This window comes from Capricornis sumatraensis, chromosome 22 (genome assembly GCF_032405125.1).
Source record: "Capricornis sumatraensis isolate serow.1 chromosome 22, serow.2, whole genome shotgun sequence".
Taxonomy (NCBI): domain Eukaryota; kingdom Metazoa; phylum Chordata; class Mammalia; order Artiodactyla; family Bovidae; genus Capricornis; species Capricornis sumatraensis.
The window spans coordinates 21,312,956-21,334,344 of record NC_091090.1 but is presented as its reverse complement, the minus strand read 5'-3'; the positions used below and the strand labels follow the sequence as shown (position 1 = coordinate 21,334,344).

At 45.6% G+C, this 21,389-nt stretch overlaps 1 protein-coding gene and 1 non-coding gene across 2 annotated transcripts in view; one reads left to right on the top strand and one right to left on the bottom strand.

Annotated features, from left to right (window-relative positions):
* Positions 1-89: 89 nt before the first annotated feature.
* BICRAL (BICRA like chromatin remodeling complex associated protein) overlaps positions 90-21,389 on the bottom strand; it is a 31,776-nt gene continuing 10,476 nt past the window's right edge. The window contains exons 5-11 of the mRNA XM_068960940.1: positions 10,564-10,669; positions 9,630-9,727; positions 7,677-7,738; positions 6,953-7,098; positions 5,627-5,721; positions 2,011-2,113; positions 90-1,071 (exon numbers count right to left, since the gene is read on the bottom strand). Coding sequence (XP_068817041.1) covers positions 284-1,071; positions 2,011-2,113; positions 5,627-5,721; positions 6,953-7,098; positions 7,677-7,738; positions 9,630-9,727; positions 10,564-10,669 — 1,398 coding nt within the window. The 3' untranslated portion in view covers positions 90-283. The remainder of the gene's footprint in view (positions 1,072-2,010; positions 2,114-5,626; positions 5,722-6,952; positions 7,099-7,676; positions 7,739-9,629; positions 9,728-10,563; positions 10,670-21,389) is intronic.
* Positions 20,062-20,135, top strand: TRNAG-GCC (transfer RNA glycine (anticodon GCC)). The gene has a single exon. It is a non-coding gene; the product is annotated as a tRNA-Gly (tRNA).

Here is a 21,389-nt window from a genome sequence, read left to right as displayed (position 1 = left end):
AAAAAACAACAACAAAAATGACGATAAGCACTTTTAAAACACTTGAAATGTATAGGGCCTATCAGACTGCTTTCTAATAAGGATCAGCTTTACTGAAGGATCTCCCTGTAACCACGACGAGTATTGCTCTTAAACAAAGAATGGGATTGAAATTAGAAAGAATAACCTGTGATGAAAGATCAAGCAGGCTGGAGACAGGAGACCGTTTCCATTGCTTTTGCCAGGAAAGAATGTAACTTGTCCGGGGCGGGGTCTCGGGGCAGGTGAGGGGAGGACTGCGCTATTAACACTCTAGGATACTATTTACAGCTGCTTCTAAAATAGAGTCAGTTTCTACAACGCCTTCACTGTGGTCCGGGATGAACTTTTCCAGGCAGTTTTCCTGCGAAGCCATTGGAGAAAAGTTGGGGAAATCTAACTCGACAGAGCCGCTAACCGTGGGGTCACTCTGGGACTGCCGCCCAGCCTTTTTGAGTTCCAAGATGTTCTTAAATGTCGTTTCTAAACTCTTAGTGAGCTGGAGATCGGGCTGGGGCTCGCCTGACCCTTTCATGATGTCTGTGTGTAAAACTTCATTCTTTGGAGAATTCCGCAGCGTCTTGTCCTGGAAGGAGCTGTTACAGGTCATCTCCAGGTGCGAATCCACTAGGAGGCTTGAGAGTTTGCTGTCGGGACCATGATCTGGTCTGGACGAGTTTTTCCGGTGGCCTTCAGGCCCAGGGGAGCACTCGCTGCCTTTTGCGGAGTCTCTCCGGCTGGTTTTCTCTTCAGATGCACTCCGGTACTGAGCGGAGCCCACTTTGTCAAATTTCAGTGCTCTGCCGAGGCAGTCGGTTTTTTTAGAAATGTTTCCTTCTGCGGAGACCACGATGTGATTAGGCACTAGATGAAATTGGTCATGATTCATTGGTTCTGCCAAGCCTGCTTTGGCTCGGTCTCTGCTCTGGGCCTTGGCCGTCAGATGCACGGAACTTGCTGTTTTACCGCCATGCTGGTCACTCCGGCCGAACTGCATCTCATGGGCCGCTTTATCGAGTTTGAAGGAACAACAGAAATCAGCCTGAAAACCCTCTGCAATTGGGAACGAAAAGGATGTTAATGAAAGAAGGAGACAGTGAGACTAGACAGCCGCCCCTCAGTGGGTCAGGTGCAGACTGCCCCATCCCGCCCTCTCAATCAGTCGTTCACGTCCAGGAACGTGCAGAAGCACAGTTGGAGGGTGCCCTATAAAAGCAACCTGTAAATGATATATACAAGTGGAACCAGAACTGGAAGAAAGCTGGTAGGAATAAAAACATTTATAGGATGGTGAAAATATGGGTGAAAATCCATACTCCACAAATTGTTATAATGTTATTGGATTTAAAAATTTCAGAGGCTAGAAAATAGTATGGAGAATACTTTTTTCTTTCTTTTTTTTCTATTTTTTGGCCATACCGTGTGGTATGCAGGATTTTAGTTTCCCAGTCAGGGATGGGACCCATGCTGCCTCCATTGGCAGGCAGATTCGTAACCACTGGACCACCAGGGCAGTCCTGAGAACCCATTTCTAAAAGGCGGAATGTGGGTTGACTCTAGCATGATGCAAACGGCAGGAAGCTGATGGGGTGTTCAGAGTACCCACAAGGAGCACTACCATCCAATAGCTTATGGGCAGGGACCGTGCCTCACTGACTCCCCCCAACAAGGTCTGGCACACAGTAAGACAACTCAATAACTGGCTGAGGTTTACTTGCTTCTGGGAAAACTAGAGAAAGATTGAGAAGTGTCAGTTTACAGGAGAGGAGAAGACTCAGTTAACCAAATGTCAAATTCCGGTTTGGATTTTGCAGAACATAGACCTTCTCAGAGGGTTCATATTGTGCTCTCAACTCTGGATTTTTTCTCCCTGGAATCCAGGCTCTACCTTCAGGTCTTATCCCACAAGGTCAGTTCAGACGGTCTCCCCAAAGCCACGGCCCCGGAACCCTGGCAGGAGCTCTCCTCGGCTTTCACTCTGACATTTCTTACCGGGGTCTACGAGTGCCAAACGCTTGTCCCGGGACAGAGAAGCTCTTTCCTCCTGGTTGAACATTCTGTCAATCATCACCATCTCAGCGGAGGGGTTGATCCGCTAAAAATGAGAGAGTCTAGTCATTTCAGATGCCTTTTAACAACTGCGAACATCTTGCTGCATTTGGGGGACAGAGGAAGCAATCAGAGAAGAAAATGTGTTTATCATTGACATATTTTTTAAAATTGTATTTTTTGGGAAAAGGTCATTCACAACATTGGCACAAACTTCAAACGGTACTAAAAGGGGAGGTGGAAAGTGAGCCTGCCTTCCCCGCCCTCCCAGGGCCCTCTCTGTAGGCACCCGCTGCCGTGGCAAACTCTTCCAGAGAGACTTTATGCACACGCACACATTTACATTATTCATTCTCGATTTCCTGCACACAAATGACAAGCAACTATATGCACTATTCTCTCCTTATTCCCTCCTCTGCTTAATGATATGCTGGAAATCTTTTTGTTCAGAAACTCTTACTTCATGATCTGCTATGCTGTAATTGTATTCTGGCCTTGCAGCACAGCTTGTGGGATCTTAGTCCCCTGATCAGGGACTGAACCTGGGCCACGGTAGTGAAAGTGCAGAGTCCTAACCACTGGACCACCAGGGAATTCCCTATGATTGTGTTTTGTATTAAGGCTTTCCTTAGAATTATTTCCTGCTGTACAGAATCAAATCTTATTTACTCTTATTTTACATAAAATAATTTATGTTTTATTTATTCAACATAAAATAATTTAACATAATTCATGGCAGACATAATTTGTCCAAATAATTAGTTCATTTGTCCAAATCTGTACAAATGATCCCTTTCTCATGAATGACAGTTAGTCTTCTTGATAGCTCAGTTTTATTACAGAAATGACTGTCAAAGCAAGAACAACTGTTTGACTTTGGTGGCACAATTTAAAATAAATATATATAAGTTACAGGCATATCTCATTTCATTGTGCTTTGTAGATATTGCAATTTTTTAAACAAATTGAAGGTTTGTGGCAACCCTGCACTGAGAAAGTCTATTGGCACCATTTTCCTAGCAAACGTTGAACAATATTTGCTTATTTCATGTCTCTTGTCATGTTTGGGTAATTCTCCCAATATTTCAAACCCTCTGCCAGCAAAAAGATTACAACTCACTGAAGGCTCAGATGATGGTTAGCATTTTTAAGCAATAAAGTATTTTAAATTAAGACATACACATTTTTGTTCTGGACACAATGCTATTGCATACTTAACAGATTATAGTGTAAACATAACTTTTATATGCATCGGGAAACCAAAAAGTTCACGTGAGTCACTTTACTGTGATATTCACTTTATTGAGGTGGTCTGGGGAAATAAACCCTCAATAGCTCTGACGTATGCCTGTTTATGGAACAACACACTGGTTTCAAATAGGAAAAGGAGTACGTCAAGGCTGTATATTGTCACCCTGCTTATTTAACTTCTATGCAGAGTACATCATGAGAAACGCTGGACTGGAAGAAGCACAAGCTGGAATCAAGATTGCTGGGAGAAATATCAATAACCTCAGATATGCAGATGACACCACCCTTGTGGCAGAAAGTGAAGAGGAACTAAAAAGCCTCTTGATGAAAGTGAAAGAGGAGAGTGAAAAAGTTGGCTTAAAACATTCAGAAAACAAACATCATGGCATCTGGTCCCATCACTTCATGGGAAATAGATGGGGAAACAGTGGAAACAGTGTCAGACTTTATTTTTGGGGGCTCCAAAATTACTGCAGATGGTGATTGCAGCCATGAAATTAAAAGACGCTTACTCCTTGGAAGGAAAGTTATGACCAACCTAGATAGTATATTCAAAAGCAGAGACATTACTTTGACGACTAAGGTCCGTCTAGTCAAGGCTATGGTTTTTCCAGTAGTCATGTATGGATGTGAGATTTGGACTGTGAAGAAAGCTGAGTGAGGAAGAACTGATGCTTTTGAACTGTGGTGTTGGAGAAGACTCTTGAGAGTCCCTTGGACTGCAAGGAAACCCAACCAGTCCATTCTGAAGGAGATCAACCCTGGGATTTCTTTGGAAGGAATGATGCTAAAGCTGAAACTCCAGTACTTTGGCCACCTCATGCGAAGAGTTGACTCATTGGAAAAGACTCTGATGCTGGGAGGGAATGGGGGCAGGAGGAGAAGGGGACGACAGAGGATGAGATGGCTGGATGGCATCACTGACTCGATGGACATGAGTTTGAGTGAACTCTGGGAGTTGGTGATGGACAGGGAGGCCTGGTGTGCTGCGATTCATGGGGTCACAAAGAGTCGGACACGACTGAGCGACTGAACTGAACTGAACTGATGCCTGTTTATATATATATATACACACACACACGCATAAACACAAACATACATACATATTTACACTATACAGTAAACACATATAATGTAGTTCACTTACACTTCCAAGGTAAATTTTCAAAGCTGATTTCAAATTAAAAGCCAGTTATGGACTCCCCTGGTGGTACAGTGGATAAGAATCCAGCTGCCAATGCAGGGAACACGGGTTCCATCTGTGGTCTGGGAAGATTCCCACATGACTCAGGGAACGAAGCCCACATGCCGTTAACTACTAAGCCTGTGCCCTAGAGGCTGGGAACTGACACTACCAAAGCCTGCAAACCCGAGCAGCCACTGCAGTGAAAAGTCTGCGCACCACGAGAGGACGGCCCCCGCTTGCCGCAACCAGAGAGAAGCCCGTACATAGCAACAGAGACCCAGCGCAACCGAAAAAAAAGAAGCCACTTGTAAGAGACCAATTTATTAGTCTGTATGATTTTAGAACTGCTTCTAAAATCTCAGATAGATTTGGTCTTTCCATCATTTTCAGAGATAATCTTACTCCTTTCTCTAGTTCACTATGCTTTAAAATCAATTTTAGTTTCTATTTGGAGGGCTGAAAATGCTCTGGAGTTAGGGGGTGCTGATGGCTGCATAGTCTGTGAACATATTAAAATCCATCAGGTTGTACATTTTAAAATGAAGCATGATTTTTATGACGTTAGTGATCTCTCAACTGAAAACAAAACTAATTTTAACATCTGTCGCCTCATCTTTTCAGATATTATTCTGAACAACCTTCAGCAGAAGTGTCACCAGTCCTCTCCTGCCTCTTCAGTTGATGAGAGGCAGTGGACAGCATCAGAGTATGGAGGCGGGTCAGGTGGTCCTGGTCTGTATCCCATCTCTGCTAATTACAGAACAAACTTCCTGGCTGTATGGCGTCGGGCAAGTTACGTAAGCAAGCCCCAGTTCCTCACTTGGCACCAGGAAAACAATGGCACGCATTGAGAGTGATCAATCACGGAGAGCACAGCGCTTGTATTTGTGTCGGCCAAAAAGTTCGTACGGAAAATGCACAGAAAACCCAAACAAACTTTTTGGCCAACCCACAGCTGCTGTTAGTAGTAGATACAGGCAAAGGTAAGTTTTTCTACAATTTTAAGTATCTGTTCCTTTTAAACTATGGTGGGAAAATGTAATTCCTTGAAGTTTTTCTCTCTGAGTTAGTAGCTGTGACCTGTGGAGTTTAAGAAACAAACTGTGCTCAGTGGAACTTTACCATGGCGTCCTCCAAGAGCAGGCATCTGTACTTGTTAAGCATAGCTTGGGTCCTTTTCAGGAGCTGAGTGGCAACTGTTTCAAATTCACTGTCAACTTTAAAAAGAGAGAGAGGGAAAAAACAGTGAGAGAGTGCACATCAACCACTAGGCCCTTCCTTCCTCCATTTTCTCTCTTAGTTTGGCTCTTCCTTGGTTAGGCGTGATGCTTCTGCACGGCTTTCCCTTCCTGTTCACTGGCATGTGCTCTCAGAAACTCATTTTAATAGTAGCTTGTTTTAACTCTGATTAGGAAACCAAAACATAACTCCTTTAAGATCATCTATAAAAGAAAACCACGAAACACAGCACAGCAGCAAATATCAGTGAACAGAGAGTCATCTACTAGCTCAGGGGACCGAAGCCTCCACTTGCTTCCAGAGCATGAAAATCTGAAACCACTGAGACACTGGGGTCCTACTGTCTGGGCTGGGCAGACCAGGCTCCCGTAACCACACCAACTGGCCCACGGCATCTCGCACGTCATGGTCCTGTGGCTCTGTCCTTTGTCTCCAAATGTCTCAGTTTCCACTTCGCTCTTCTCAGAGCCTCCACATCCCTATTTCATGCTGGATGAGGATGAAGAGCACCCTGGCCCTCCCAGGGAAGCTCCCAGTGGGCTGATGGCTGCACTCCCGTTAGAGACCCTGGCTAAAAGGACAAGTCTGGGGGCAGCTGAGGGGCTGATTCAAGCAGTGGAGGGTGCCTAACAGGGTCCAGGCTGGGAACGTGGTGGGAAGGAGAGTAGAACTGGGCAGCGTGGCTGAGAGAGGCAGCAGGGCCAGGCATCGGAATGGGCAAAGCTCGAGGTGGGATAAGAGGATGTTACCTCTAAACGTTTCTCCAGTTTCTGGATGTGGGGCAGTGCCTTGGACTGCCTTTGGAATCTCAAAGCTTTTAGAGGGCTACAGCATCTATCTAATTCATAAAGGTGATGCTAACAGCTCAGGGTATGTGTGTACTCAGCCTAAACGCAAGGACTGTGCCTGAATCACTGTGCAGAGCACCTAGCCCAGGGCTGTCCCCGCTGCAGCCAGAGTCCAGACAATGTTCTGCATTCACTGCCCTCAAACTTGCCCATAAAATGTCCAGACATTTGGGTATCCCTTCACAGAATGCAGAGAAAAATAAGTCACAATTCTGAACATGGCCTGGGAAACCAAGCAAATTGGGGAGATGGCAGGTCTGCGGTGAAAAAGAGTACTCCAGTAACCACCTGGGGGCAACGAGCTCAGGTTCTCCCGTGGGCCGTGTCTCCAGGAGGCGCTCTGGGGCTCCAGCCTGCTCACCTTTCTTCAGGTCCTCCTCCGTGGGCATGGAGCCCTGGCACACGTGGTAGGACAGCAGCCTCTGCACCGCGTCACTGAGTGACCGGAACTGATTTTTGTCAGGCGTCACCGCGTGGGCTTGGTCCCTCTGTAACTGCTGGAGAATGCTGTGAGAGAGAAATTGCCGATGGCTGTGTTGAATCATGTCAAGAAATCTCATCACAATGGTCATTCGTATGCAAAGACAATGAGACATCCAGGGATGTTATCATCTATAGTATAGTTTTATACTCTGTACATCATGGTGAGTTTAGTTTAGTCTGACCCTGAGTTTAGTCTCAAAGTATGACCCTGGCCTCTAAAGCACCATGTTCCCACCAACCATTCAAGTGCAGGTGCTCACACAGACCCTGACAAAGCCTCACCACTGGCCAGCTAAGCTTCTGGTTAACATTTCTGTTCTGAACAGAGGGATTTATCTAACCCTGCTTCTCAGAGACCCCGAGGCCAGTCAAAGGGCATGTGGTTGCTAAGAAGACAAAGAACTATTCTTAAGAACAAAAGGGTAAGCAGTGGGCTCAAAGGACATTTGATACATATACAGGTGCTAACAAACTATAGGGAAAGGCTTCCAGAGTATACTTTAAAAACATAGAGCATCGTGACCTGACGGCTGTTGTCTATTTGTTGAAGGTTAGAAATCTAGAAAAACATTCAAAATGGGTCATTTCCGAAGGGGACTCACAAAGCTCCTTTAGTCAGCTGTTTGGCAGCAGGCCTCTTCTGTCCTCCCGGATGACCATCCACCTGAGGACAAAACACACCTCTTCTTAGTCCCTTCTGTAGAAAACATAAGCAGAACACAGTTCCACATAAAGGTCACTGTGGCTGCAGCCTTTCCAACTCTCTATCAAGAGCACACTCTAAGAATGTAGAATTTGCCACGTTGGAAAACGAAACAAGGAAGTCCCACAGACCCATTCAGCAAAGCTGCGCTGTGTCAAGATTATAGACAGCTGTGCTATCAGCTCCCTGAAGGGATTCACTTGTACCTTAAAGCCTGAATTCCCAGCTCCCTCTACAAACACTTCACTATGTTTTTATTTTTTCCTTTGGCCACCTCGTGACACGTGGAACTTCCCTGACCAGGGATCAAACTCATGCCCCTCTGCAGCAGAAACAGAATCTTAACCGCTGGACAACCAGGGAAGCCCTTAAATGCTCATTATTGTTTTTAGTTTGGCTGCACCAGTTCTTAGTTGCAGCATGTGAGAACTAATTTCCTGACTAGAGATCGATCCGGGACCCCTGCATTGGAAGCACACAGAGTCTTAGCCACTGCATGACCGGAGAAGTCCTTTCACTGTATTTTTGAAAAATCATATTTTAAGTGCCAGCTTCATAAACAGCTGAACATTCAGTAGATAGTCCTTAACTCATCTTCTCAGTAGTCAAAAAGGGAGCAAACACATCTGGGCTCTTGTTACATCCAGTCCAGGTGTGTGATCTAGCAGGGTACTTCTTAGATCACAGTAAGGAACAAATACTCCTTATGTCAGAACCTGAGAACTGAGCCAGGTCCTTCACTGAGTATTCCAGGCAGGCCCAGACAATCACAAATTTCATTAAGCTGCTGCTGCTGCTAAGTCTCTTCAGTCGTGTCTGACTCTGTGTGACCCTATAGATGGCAGTGCACCAGGCTCCCCCGTCCCTGGGATTCTCCAGGCAAGAACACTGGAGCGGGTTGCCATTTCCTTCTCCAATGCATGAAAGTGAAAAGTTAAAGTGAAATTGCTCAGTTGTGTCCGACTCTCAGTGACCCCATGGACTGCAGCCCACCAGGCACCTCTGTCTATGGCATTTTCCAGGCAAGAGTACTGGAGTGCGGTGCCATTGCCTTGCTATTAACTGGTAAAACTGATGGAAAAGAAACTAAGGCCTTCGAAAATGGAAGACAAAAAATTTGTTTCTTCCTTTTTAGACCAGTGGATGAGTTAAAAGACCATAGAGTCTGACTACTTCCTACACTCTGACAGGGGAAAAAAATCTCTAGTACAGCTAAGAGGAACAGATCCACTTTTGATAAGATAATGGTCATTATCATTCAACAGTAAACTTCATTTTTGAGTGCCTATTATGTGTTGGCTGCTGGTATATTATTTTGTATTCAGAATCATTTTTATTTTTAAAAGATAAATTTTTGCACTGTTTTGTTTTATTTAGTAAGTACTTAATATTTTCACATGAATACATTTTCCAAGAAAAATGAGAATGGAATTTTTCAACTAAAATGTAATTAAAAGGCAAAAAATTATTCTTTCTTTAAACAAATGTATTAATGTATTACTATTTTATTTTGGGACACATTCTATTTACTTTTGCTCTTGAGGATTAATTTCTTCTTTTTAATTAAACTTTCTGTTTTGGAGTACAGCTGATTAATAATGTTGTGATAGTTTCAGGTGGACAACTGCTGGTATCTTATTGATTCATGAAGAAATCATAGCACTGAAAGTATGTAAGGAATGGATGCATTCATCCTAGAAACACTGATATGACAAGACCTGGCCCTTGGGGAAGGTCTTCAGCGAGCACTTTTGTGGGCGTACAGGGCATCGGGGCTGACTGTATAGAAGGGGATGTGACATTTTCTTTCAATCACACTGAACATTAAGAAGCCAGGCAAACTGTCTTCTACCTGCACCGCTGGCTGGCCAGGAGGTGATCCAACGACTTTTTCCTGGGGCTGTGTGGTTCCTAAGGACGCTGGTATAACTTTGCTTCCAGAATCCTGCCCTATTAGAATGAACACATGAGACAACATTCAACAGAAACAGCAAATCAGGCCTGGCAGGTAACCCCTAGAGTCTAATGTACATACATGACTGAACTTGCTGAAATAAATTTATCATGGATGTTGGCTATGAGAAAGGAAAGCAGGAAGTACATTTATCTACCAAAATGCAAAAAGCAGAGGTAAGGGTTAGGAAAGATTATTTAGGTAACACATAGAAATAAACACATCCCTGAATGGTAATAAATAAAAGCTGTCAATGCTGCAGTTTCCAATCATCTAAGGTCTACAGAACAGGCCTCGGGCCAGTGATCTGTCAGTACCGCCGAACCTCCAAATACTCACAACTTCAGGAAAGGGAGGCCCAAACAGGACTGGCTATGCGTGTTCATAGTGTCATCTTTTCTGGTACTTATTGAGCAGTGTGGGTGTTCAAAGCTTTAGAAGCAATGGGAGACATGACCCATGACACTTTCTGTCTCAGAGGGGTGAATTCTAAATATACCTAAACAAAGCAACACGAGGATGGCCACAAAGTCACATGTGCCATATAATACTATTTTCATTTTACTATTTTCAAAAAACTAGATTTCACTCTTTCTTAGCAGCACACTTTTTGAATATAGCTTAACAGAGGTGTTTTGATTTCTCATTTTTTATATAAAATGATGGCACAGATGCAGCACGGTATATAACTCAGGTGGAAGGGACACAGAAGGCAGGCAGGATCAGAGCAGAGGTGAGGCGGAGTGGAAGAGATGCAGGATGACGGGTGTGCAGAGAGTGCCCCCTGGGAAGACGGGCACGGACTGAGGCAAGCTCAGGGGGGGCTCCTGACCTGGCAGTGCGGTGCTCAAGAGGCCTGGCATGGGCGCTGGCCTCAGGCCATCTGTGGTCTTGGAAGCAGAAATGGGGGAAGTCTGATTCAAGCTTTTTTTCTGAGCCTGTGAAAAACAAGGCCAAGATGGAAAAATTAAATCCATGATAAAAGCTTTAAAAGATCACTTAAAATGCCAACCAAGCCAGTTAATGAGTCTCCTGCATCGCCTTCAGGTTAGATTACAAAACAATTTTCCCTGTCACATTGGGAGACCTGCAAAGAGTACCCTCTAAAGCCTCCAGGCATGCTATGTCTTCTTGACACCATTCAGGGATGCAGAGTGCATTGACACCAGCTGCTTTCTTGCTCCTGGAACTCCTGTGTCCATGGTGCTCAGATGCAGAGCTGAGCCTGGAACTCAGTTTCTGCCCCTCAAGAGTTTCTAGCTTCAGGAATGCTTTATCACACCTGCAAGGATTATGACCTTGACTATTCAGGGTCTGCAGGAATGCTGAGCACCCAGCCAGGGCCTAAGTGCCAACCCCAAATCTATTGTCAACACTCGCTGTTTGCTGTGTAGATGATCTGAAGGACCTCTCACCCCTGCTGTCTGGGAGATCTCTGGTTCGTGAAATAACAGCCTTAGGTGGCAGGTAACTGGGAAATGTAAATTCAACTGAATATTAGTCTGAGCAAAATATGACTAGAAAAATTAATCTGATGTTTAAACTGTTATGTGGTTTTCTATAAATAAGGAAGATGAACTGGGTGATGTTTAAGGGCTAACAAGTTCTAGGTCTAAAAAAATCTGTTATCTCTATAATGCATTAAAAGTGATAAACAGTTTCTGGGCTTCCTTGGTGGCTCAGTGGTAAAGAATCTGCCTGTAATGCCGGAGACACAAGTTCAATCCCTGGGATGGGAAGATCCCCTGGAGGAAGGCATGGCAACCCACCCCAGTATTCTTGCCTGGAGCATCCCATGGACAGAGGAGCCTGGCAGGCTAGAATCCATAGGTTCACAAAGAGTGGGACATGACTGAAGTGACTGGGCACACAACGCACACACAATAAAGGGTGGGTTTCTAAACCACACCCAATTTTTAATCCTTTACGTCATCACTATTTCACAGCGCAGTGTTTCCAGCTTTTCCTTCAGTTTCGTACACCAGCAGATGATTCAGTGCCACCATCTCCATGGCTGATGACCTGTGACTCTGGCCTAAGGAAAAGTTTCCCACCAACCATTCACATGTGGCCGCTCACAGAACTGGGTAATGCCTGGTCACTAGCCAACAATCCAGTTAACTAGATATGTTAGTATTTCTGTTCTAAACAGTGAATTATGCTAAACAATGATCTATTTGGCTCCTTTTTCTAATACAAAAATGAAGAGGGATTTGACATCATCCAAGAGAGACTGGAGGAGGTCATTACAAAGATGGAAATGGTCACTTGCTCATCTTTCCATTAGCAGGAAAGCTTGGACCTCCATCTCCTAAGTCTACAGGCAATAGTCATATGTTCTTAGTGAGAACACCACAGGGGAGAACCTCCCAGTCTTCAGAATTTCCCCTGGAACAGAACTCCACACTCTCCTACTGCAGAGAAGCCACAAGGAGGCTATCCATGTTGTAGGGAGGACTGTGGCTTTCCTCACAAGTATTTCCAGCAGACAAACACTAAAGGCCCCCTTGACCTAGTGGCTAGGACTCTGGGCTTTCACTGCTGTGGCCCAGGTTCAACCCGTGGTTGGGGAACTGAGTTCCTACAAGCTGCAAGGTGTGGTCAAAAAAGAAAGAAAGAAAGGTACCGCTTTGGATAAAAAAACAGATAAAAGTTGGAAAAATGTGGTCTGACAGGGCAAGGCTATATTCTAGACGGGACTCTGAAATAATGAGATCAACAGATGAATAGATGAACCAGAAGGAATACATTTTTATGACCAAAGTCCTCATAGCAGTGCTACCAGGACACAACATTTTTGGAATTTCTTTCAATAGGCCTAGTTCACATGAAACAGAAGAATTTCATCCTTATTTGCTTAAGAGCATACAACTTTGAAAAACCGAATAAGTAAATGGCACTCACTACACAGCCTGATCTCCCAACTTATTCATCAGTCACGACCCTGAATGACTCTTAGCTATTAAACAGACAAATAAAACAAAATCCATGCATACATAAGTAGTAACACTAGGGAATTCTCCAGTAGTTCAGTGGTTAGGACTCCAAGCTTTCACTGCCGAGGGCTCGGGTTTGATCCCTGGTTGGGAACTAATACCCCACAAGACATCCAGCACAGCCAAAACAAAAAAAAGTTAAAAAGTACATAAGAAAAGCAAAGAAGAAATCATCATGAAAGTCAGGAGCGGGCTGGGGTTACGGAGACACACGGAAGGAGGAGGTGGTCTGTGTGGGTGCTGAGAACAGTCCATTTCTTGAGTGGTTACTCGCACAGGTATTTGCTTAAAATTATTTGGTAGCTGTACATTTGTTTTCTTTATTTTCCTAAATGTGTGTGTGTGTTTTCATAATATAGAAGAGTAACAAGAAAAAAAAAATACCCTGAACAATCTAATCTAATGTCAAAGCTGCTTTCCAATTGTGATGTTGGAGAAGACTCTTGAGAATCCCTTGGATAGCAAGGAGATGAAACCAGTCAATCCTAAAGGAAATCAGTCCTGAATATTCATTGGAAGGACTGATGCTGAAGCTGAAGCTCCAATATCTTGGCCACATGATGCGAACAGCCAACTCACTGGAAAAGACCCTGATGCTGGGAAAGAATGAAGACAAGAGAAGAGGATGACAGAGGATGAGATGGTTGGATGGCATCATCGACCCAATGGACATGAACTTGAGCAAACTCTGGGAGATAGTGAAGAACAGGGAGGCCTGGTGTGTTGCAGTCCATGGGGTCGCAAAGAGTGGGGCATGACTTAGTGACCAAACGACAGTAACAGCAAAGGGCATAAATTGCCGCTGTGTCTGAAAGCAAGGCTTCTACCCGCAGGGTACCTCTCGTTTGAGCAGGTTCTGGTATGAGTGTTTCACAGGCCTCTCGCCCACCTAAGTGGGGGCTCAACGCTGGCATCAGCACATTTTCATCCTCCAGCTGCTGCCGGTGCCCCTCACTGTGTGCCTCCGTTGGGGACTGGAATGATCTCCCCGGCTGATCGATGGGATAACATGGAGGTTGGGTGGGCCAGGGTGATGGCAGAATAGCAATCCACTGGGAATGTGGGTTACAACTCCATTCACCAGGTCTGTATGTTTGGAAAGCTCTGCTGCCCGACAGACCCGCTCTGTTTCCAGATGTCACTGGTCGCTTCAAGTCCCCTGATTCTCAGGGCAGGACTTCTGTCTGGTGCACTACTGAATCCCCAGCACCAGAAGAGGGCCTGACACCACAGCGAGCACAGGGTGAACCGCTATTAGATGAAAATGAGTGAGTGAATTCCACAGAAGCCTAAGTTATAGGGGTCCCTGCTTCCTCCTAGTCCAAAGCTCTCCCTAGCAGCCAACAACTGTCTGCCATTCCCCGCCCCCCAGTTTAGGTTGCCCCCAACTGACAGTCTTTTCCAGAAATAAAACTGATCATTCTGGTCTTTTTCTCCTGAGCTCTAAGGAGATACCTTCCTCTTGAAATATATTTTCTTTATGATAGAGAAGCTACTGAAGGCTATCTTCTTGCGAACTTGGCTCCAAGAACTCTGCTCACATCAGTGTATGATTTTAACTCTTTAGATCCTGCATTATCTTGATACCATGTGAATACAGAGAAATCCCCCAATGAATCAGAGTACAGAATCTATCCGTCCCCAGCTCTGTGGTACCCTTTGTAAGAGCCCACAACAAACTAGCAAGATGATAGCATCAGGCATCTGGTGAATGAGGGAGGCCACTGGGAATCTTCCCAGCCCATGCCCTCCTCTGGGAATTGCCCCCTGCCACAGAAATGGGTGGAGCCAGGGTGGTGGGCACACACAGGGCTCGAGGATGTGCAGAGCTAGAATCCAGGGCAGGGGCACCTCTTCTTCCCGTGGAAACTGCCAACCCTGCCAGGGAGCAGCTTCTCCCTCCTAGGGGTGCCTTTCTTTATTTCGGCTCAGGGCGCACTTTTTCCTAATTTGAACAAAGGCTCTGTACAGAGCAGCAGAGGCCCCATGTGGCTGCTTCCTCAGGTCACCCACGACTGGCTCCTCGGGTCAAGGCTGACTGAACCACGGTGGGCCAATCAGATGCTCCTTGGAACTGAGAATGGGGGGAGTGGGTGGGCACCTAACAGCAGTAGTTCTCAAGTGCAGGTTTATACCCTAATTGTATCAAGATCACCTGGGGGAGCTTCTGAAAGACAAAGTTTTGGGTTTCCATCCAAAAAGATGGGTTCAGAAATCCAATGTGGCGTTCAGGAATCCTTTATTAAAAAAAGCTCTCCAGTGGATTCTGATGTATTCTGAAGGTGGGGAAACCACTGCACTTGCTAGTCTCTGTTTTTCTTTTTTCTCTTTTCCCAGTCTCTGTTAAATGGTTGGCAAATATTGTGACGTTGGCCTGGGCTGGCCACTTGGGGCCAGAAGAGGGAGAGGGGACTGTGAAGGAGAGAGGTAGGCACATGCCATCTTGGAGAGGCCAAGGGAACAGCAGAGAGCCTGGTTCTGGCCCTTATAAAGGAATTGCACTCCATGAGATGTTCTTCTTTTTTGCTAAACAAGTTAGAGTGAGTTTCTGATAGTTGCAACCCAAAGTACCTTGACTAAGACATTTGGGCGTTCACTGTATACACCATACCACGGTAATCAAAGAGGGAGGCTGAAGGATACCGCTATAGGCCTTGCCTTCTGAACATTCACCAGCCAGAGAACACCCAGGCGGGCCCAAACCCAGCCCATCAGTGCACCACAGTTACGGTGGCCAATCTCAGGCCCTCAGGCCTGACCAGTAACCCTTTCTTTCTCTGGCTAGCTCCCTGCTCATTTTCCACTGAAGGCTAGTTCATTGTCTTCAAACCTGTAAGCCAGGTGAGAATTCATTCCACCTTTTACCATCAAAGATATGACCTCACCTGATCCCTAGTCATCCCTTCCCCCCTTCCCTGTTACAGTGGCAGAAGCATCTCTCCTCTTTTTTCTACAAAGAATCCCACTGATGCCCTGGAATTCATGTCCTTCTCCTTTCCAAGGCTTTGGAAAAAAGGTCAAGGCTTTCCCGTATTTTATACAAATCACCCACTGGACTCCACACATCTGTGGAGCTACTGCGGGGTCAGTTACTGTCATTTTTCTGGAAGTTGTCCATGCTCATCACCACACTCTTCATCTCCCCTCATCTATAATCTGGCTTCTGCACGTATCACTCCATGGAAACAAATGTTACCAAGGTCAACAACTGCCTCCCTATTGCTAAATATGTCAGAAACATTCCCATCCTGACTTCCACCAGCCCCTCAGTGACACTCAACTCTATGGGCCCCAGCTCTCCCTGCCTGCCTCATTTTCCTTTCTTAGCTTCCAAACTGGCAAGACCTTTCGGTTTTTTGGAACATCCTGAGTCTCACTGTGGACTTGTCTTTCTGCATCCACCCCAAGTGCTGAAGTGTGTTAGGGTTCTCTTGTGGCCACTCTTCCTCTCTGCTGACACGCTCTTCCTGATGCATTGCCTCCCCTCTGGCTGCTTCCATCGTGATATACACGCAAGGCAGCCCCACTTCAGCTGGCATCTCACCCTCTGCTTCAGCATGCGGCGCCGCCTCCCATACAACTCCGCTGTCACACAAGTACCCCACCCTTGACAAACATCCTAAACTAAACTCAGAACTTCCCTTCAAACCACGATGTCTCCCCCTGTTCTCTATTTCAGTGAACCTGGGTGTCAGTCAGGAATCTCAGTTCAGTTCAGTTCAGTTGCTCAGTGTGTCCAACTCTTTGTGACCCCATAGACTGCAGCATGCCAGGCTTCCCTGTCCATCTCCCAGAGCTTTCTTAAACTCATGTCCATCAAGTCAGTGATGCCATCCAACCATCTCACCCTCTGTTGTTCCCTTCTCCCACCTTCGGTTTTTCCCGGCATCAGGGTCTTTTAAAATGAGTCAGTTCTTCACATCAGGTGGCAAAAGTATTGGAGTTTCAGCATCAGTCCTTTCAATGAATATTCAGGCCTGGTTTCCTTTAGGATGGACTAGTTGGATCTCCTCGCTGTCCAAGGGACTCTCAAGAGTCTTCTCCAACACAACAGTTCAAAAGCATCAATTCTTCGGCCCTCAGCTTTCTTCACAGTCCAACTCTCACATCCATACATAACTACTGGAAAAACCATAGCTTTGACTAAATGGACCTTTGCTGGCAAAGTAATGTCTCTGCTTTTTAATATGTTGTCTAGGTTGATCATATAGCTTTTCTTCCAAAGAGCAAGCGTCTTTTAATTTCATGGCTGCAGTCACCATCTGCAGTGATTTTGGAGCCCCTCAAAATAAAGTCTCTCACTGTTTCCATGGTTTTCCCATCTATTTGCCATGAAGTGATGGGACCAGATGCCATGGTCTTAGTTTTCTGCATGTTGAGTTTTAAGTCAACTTTTTGGCTTAAAAAAGTCAGGAATCTGTGTCACCCTTATTCTGCCACTCCAGCCAATCAATCAGAAATTCTATCTAACCTGCCTCAAATCCATTTCACTTCTCGCCCTTCCTACAGCCACCCAGGCGGAGTCGGTTTTCACTATGTCAGGCTTAGGTTATGACACCCTGATGGCTCCGTGACACAGCATCAAGGTCCTGTAGCATTTAGTGTCCGCTCACCTTTCCCACCTAAATCTTCATGCCTCACTTGAACCTGTTCTCCTTCCCCTGCAGAACCACATTCTCTTCCCTGCCCACGGCCTTGCACTCGCTGATCCTACTGCCTGAACATTCTTGACTCAGACCCTTTCTTGCTGGATGACTTCCTTCTCCCTTAGGAGGGCTCAGTCAGAAACCACTATTTCATGCAAACCTGCCCCATCTGGGTGAGAGGCTCCTTTCGGGAGCCTGGAGCTTTGGGCTGCTCCCACCGGAGCACTGAGAATACTGGTCAGCTTGTCCGCTGCCTTCTGCCCTGCAACAGCCTGTCGTATGGCCCAGGGCTGGCGGCGCAGGTGCTAATACACTGCTGAACGAATGAATCAATGAAGCAAACAGTACAGCGAGTGGTTATGTACCTGGTGGGCAGCATAAACAAAAAGTGCAGAGAAGAGATCAATGGATGGTGTGAGAAAGGCTTCACTCTTTCAGAAGTCTGGATGCCCTGATGGAAGGAAAGCCGTCAGGCAAGACAGGAAAGGACATTCAGTGGATACCCATCAGCAGAGGCTTGGGGCTCACAGCGAGTCTGGCCTGTTTGGGAAACCATGAGGGGTCATGCCTGGCTAACCTGAAGAGTTCAGCTTGAGTTCAGCTTAAGGGCTAGGGTAGGGGTTTGTACTTTTTTCCTGTGCAATGAGAAGCTCCCAGATGATGTGGTTTAGGTCATCGAACAAATGCTTTGGCAAGATGAATAAACCAGACTTTGGGAAGAGGCTGAAGGCAGATTAATCACTCAGACAATGGTGACAGCCACCTAATGACAATACGGATGGGCCTTGGGAACCATCTACTCATTGGCCCTTCTTCCTGTTTGCACTTTAGAATCACTTGAGGAGCTTTTGAAAAATGCTAATGCGTAGAGCCTTTAATCCAAACCATTTAAGTCAGAATTTATGGGGGTATCCATATTTTTACAAAGCTCCCCAGATGATTCTATGGCTTGGCTAGGGTTTCCTCATTTTCAAGAGAAAACAAGGGCTCAGAATTTAAGATATGAACTTGGATCACAAAACCAGTGACTGGCAGAAGATGACCTGCAAGTGAGCTCTGACTGCTATTCCAACTCTCGTTTTACCCATTATACTGCTGTCCCTCTTAAAGTCTAGCCCCAAGTATGGATGCAGAAAGCAGAGCAATGGGAGGCAGTGCGGTAAGACAGCTAGCAGGTGAAGTCTGCCTTTACAGCAGTTCGCCCATGCTCTGAACCTCCAAGTCCTTGACTGCAAAATGGGAACCATAATGCTACCTGTGGCCCCAAGGTATGTACCAGTTGTTAATAATATTATTACTTTCATTGTCATTGGGAGGAATGGATATGAGACATTCAAAGAAAAATTTGTAGGATTTAGTAACCTATTAAAAGTATAGAAGGAAAAGAAAAAAGCAAGAACACCTAGCTTATGAAGTCTGAGCGTCTGAGCATTCAGTGGTTCCGTGGTAAGGTAGGCAGGCTGAGCTGGATGCGGAAGGAATTAGGGAGGGGCAGGGATGGCTGGAGACTTCAGTGGTGACCACTCCAGAAATCTCTCACACAAATTTCTCAGGGAATTTTATAGTTAGTTAGTTAGTAGGGGCTTCCCTGGTGGCTCAGAGGTTAAAGGGTCTGCCTGCAATGTGGGAGACCTGGGTTCGATCCCTGGGTTAGGAAGATCCCCTGGAGAAGGAAATGGCAGCCCACTCCAGTATTCTTGCCTGGATCTAAAGAGAGTTGGACTTACTTTGTTTAGGCTAAACTCTTGCAAACTGCTTCAATCAGTGATTTGTAAAATATTAATCCATTCATGAGAATCCCAGGGACGGGGGAGCCTGGTGGGCTGCTGTCTATGGGGTCGCACAGAGTCGGATACAACTGAAGCGACTTAGCAGCAGCAGCAGCAGCAGCAGCAGCATTCATGAGAAAGCCTAAGTCCTGTAAATGACTCTTTGCAGGAAGAGATCTAAATTCACAGAGAAGGACTTGGAGAAATGGCTGATTCTAGGTGTGAGGCAAGGAAATCATAGGCATGCCTATAACGTCTTGTCCCATAGAGTGCTCAAAGGAGGTGGGGAGGTGAAAAGAGTTCAGAAGCCATCTTAAGCAGCCCTCGCCTCCACTGACCAAACTGGGGAGGATTTAAGCATCAAAAGAATAAGGAAAGCAATAGATTGCAACACTAACTATGAAAGAAAATACACGATATTTAGAGAAATAAACTAAAAAATTAGAGATGAACTTCTGTGTCTCGATTAGCTTCAGAATAACACTGGGCAGGGAAGCCTGAGTCAGGTATGGATAACACAGAAGCAGCCATGAGTGGGTCAGCCCTGAAGCCGATTGAGCATGAGGGTTCAATACACTATCTTGTCTACTTTTGTTCATGTTTGAAGTTCCTCATAGGGACTCCCCTGGTGGCCCAGTGGTTAAGAATCCACCTTGCAATGCAGGGGACATGGGTTCAAATCCTGGTTGGGAAACTAAGATCCCATATGCCGTAAAGCAACTAAGCCCATGGGCCACAACTACTGACCCTGTACACCACAACTGAGTCGGTGCATGGCAACGATAGACCCCACACGATGCAATAAAGATCCTGCATGCCACAATGAAAACCTGATGCAGCCAAAGTAAATAAGTAAATAAAGTTCCCCATAATACGTAGTTTTAAAATGAATGAAAAAACAAACTATGATGTCAGGACTTCCCTGGTGGTCCAGTGGCTAAGACTCCACACTGCCAATGTAGGGGGGCCTGGGTTCAATTCCTGGTCAGGGAACTAGGTCCCACATGCTGCAACTAAGACCTGGCTTAGCCAATTAAATAAATTAAAAAGAAAAAATAAACAACTATGATCTCATAGCGTCATATACACACATACACATATATACCAGAGAAGGCAATGGCACCCCACTCCAGTACTCTTGCCTGGAAAATCACATGGATGGAGGAGCCTGGTAGGCTGCAGTCCATGGGGTCGCTAGGAGTTGGACACGACTGAGCGACTTCACTTTCACTTTTCAGTTTCATGCACTGGAGAAGAAAATGGCAACCCACTCCAGTGTTCTTGCCTGGAGAATCCCAGGGACGGGGGAGCCTGGTGGGCTGCCGTCTATGGGGTTGCACAGAGTCGGACACGACTGAAGCGACTTAGCAGCAGCAGCAGCAGCACACATATATATACAATGTGAGAAGAAGAAAAGCTCTCTTTTTGGAAAAATCTCAATCACTAACAGTAGATAGGATAATTATAAAATCATTTTACAATCACTAATGTAATATGTATCAGTGAAGTCAATGGTGAAAGGCTGAGAAACAAGAGGGTCACAGAGTCCCAAAACACCGTCCCAGAGATTATGTCTTCCTTGTACTGGAATAAGATACTTTTGAATACCTCGAGGAGAAACCTGGCCAGGGGGGCCACGGGAACCAAGTGATCACCCATAAAGGGACAAACAAACATTATATGCCAGCCACTCGGCCAGAATCTAACCACGAGGAAACGATCAGTCAATGCATTGAGGGCCCCCCTTGAAACAACTGATCCAGGCTGCTGTAGCCTAAAGAGACGTGACAGTAAGTGATCAGTGCTTTCCAGAGTGAGGCATTGTTATAAAGGGTGTTACTGGCTCAACAGGAAGAAATCTGATATAATGTTATTATACAAATGTTAAATTTCCTGGGCATGATAGTGATACTGAGGTTGTGTTGAAGAGAGTCTTTGTTTTGGGGAGATATTTGCTAAAGAATTTAGCGGTCACATCTCATGCCATTTTACAACTTACTTTCAAATAGTTCAGAGGAAAGTGCGCGTGTGCGTGTGTGTGTGTGTGTGTGTGTGTGTCTGTGTGTGTGTGTGTGTCTGTGTGTGTGTGTGTCTGTGTCTGTGTTTGGAGAGAGAACTGGAGACATCCAGACACAAACAGAACAAATGCTGCAAAACATAAACAAGTAGTGAATCTCGCTGCAGAGGTCCACTGTACTCTCCCAACTTTTCTATCTCGCTGCAGAGGTCCACTGTACTCTCCCAACT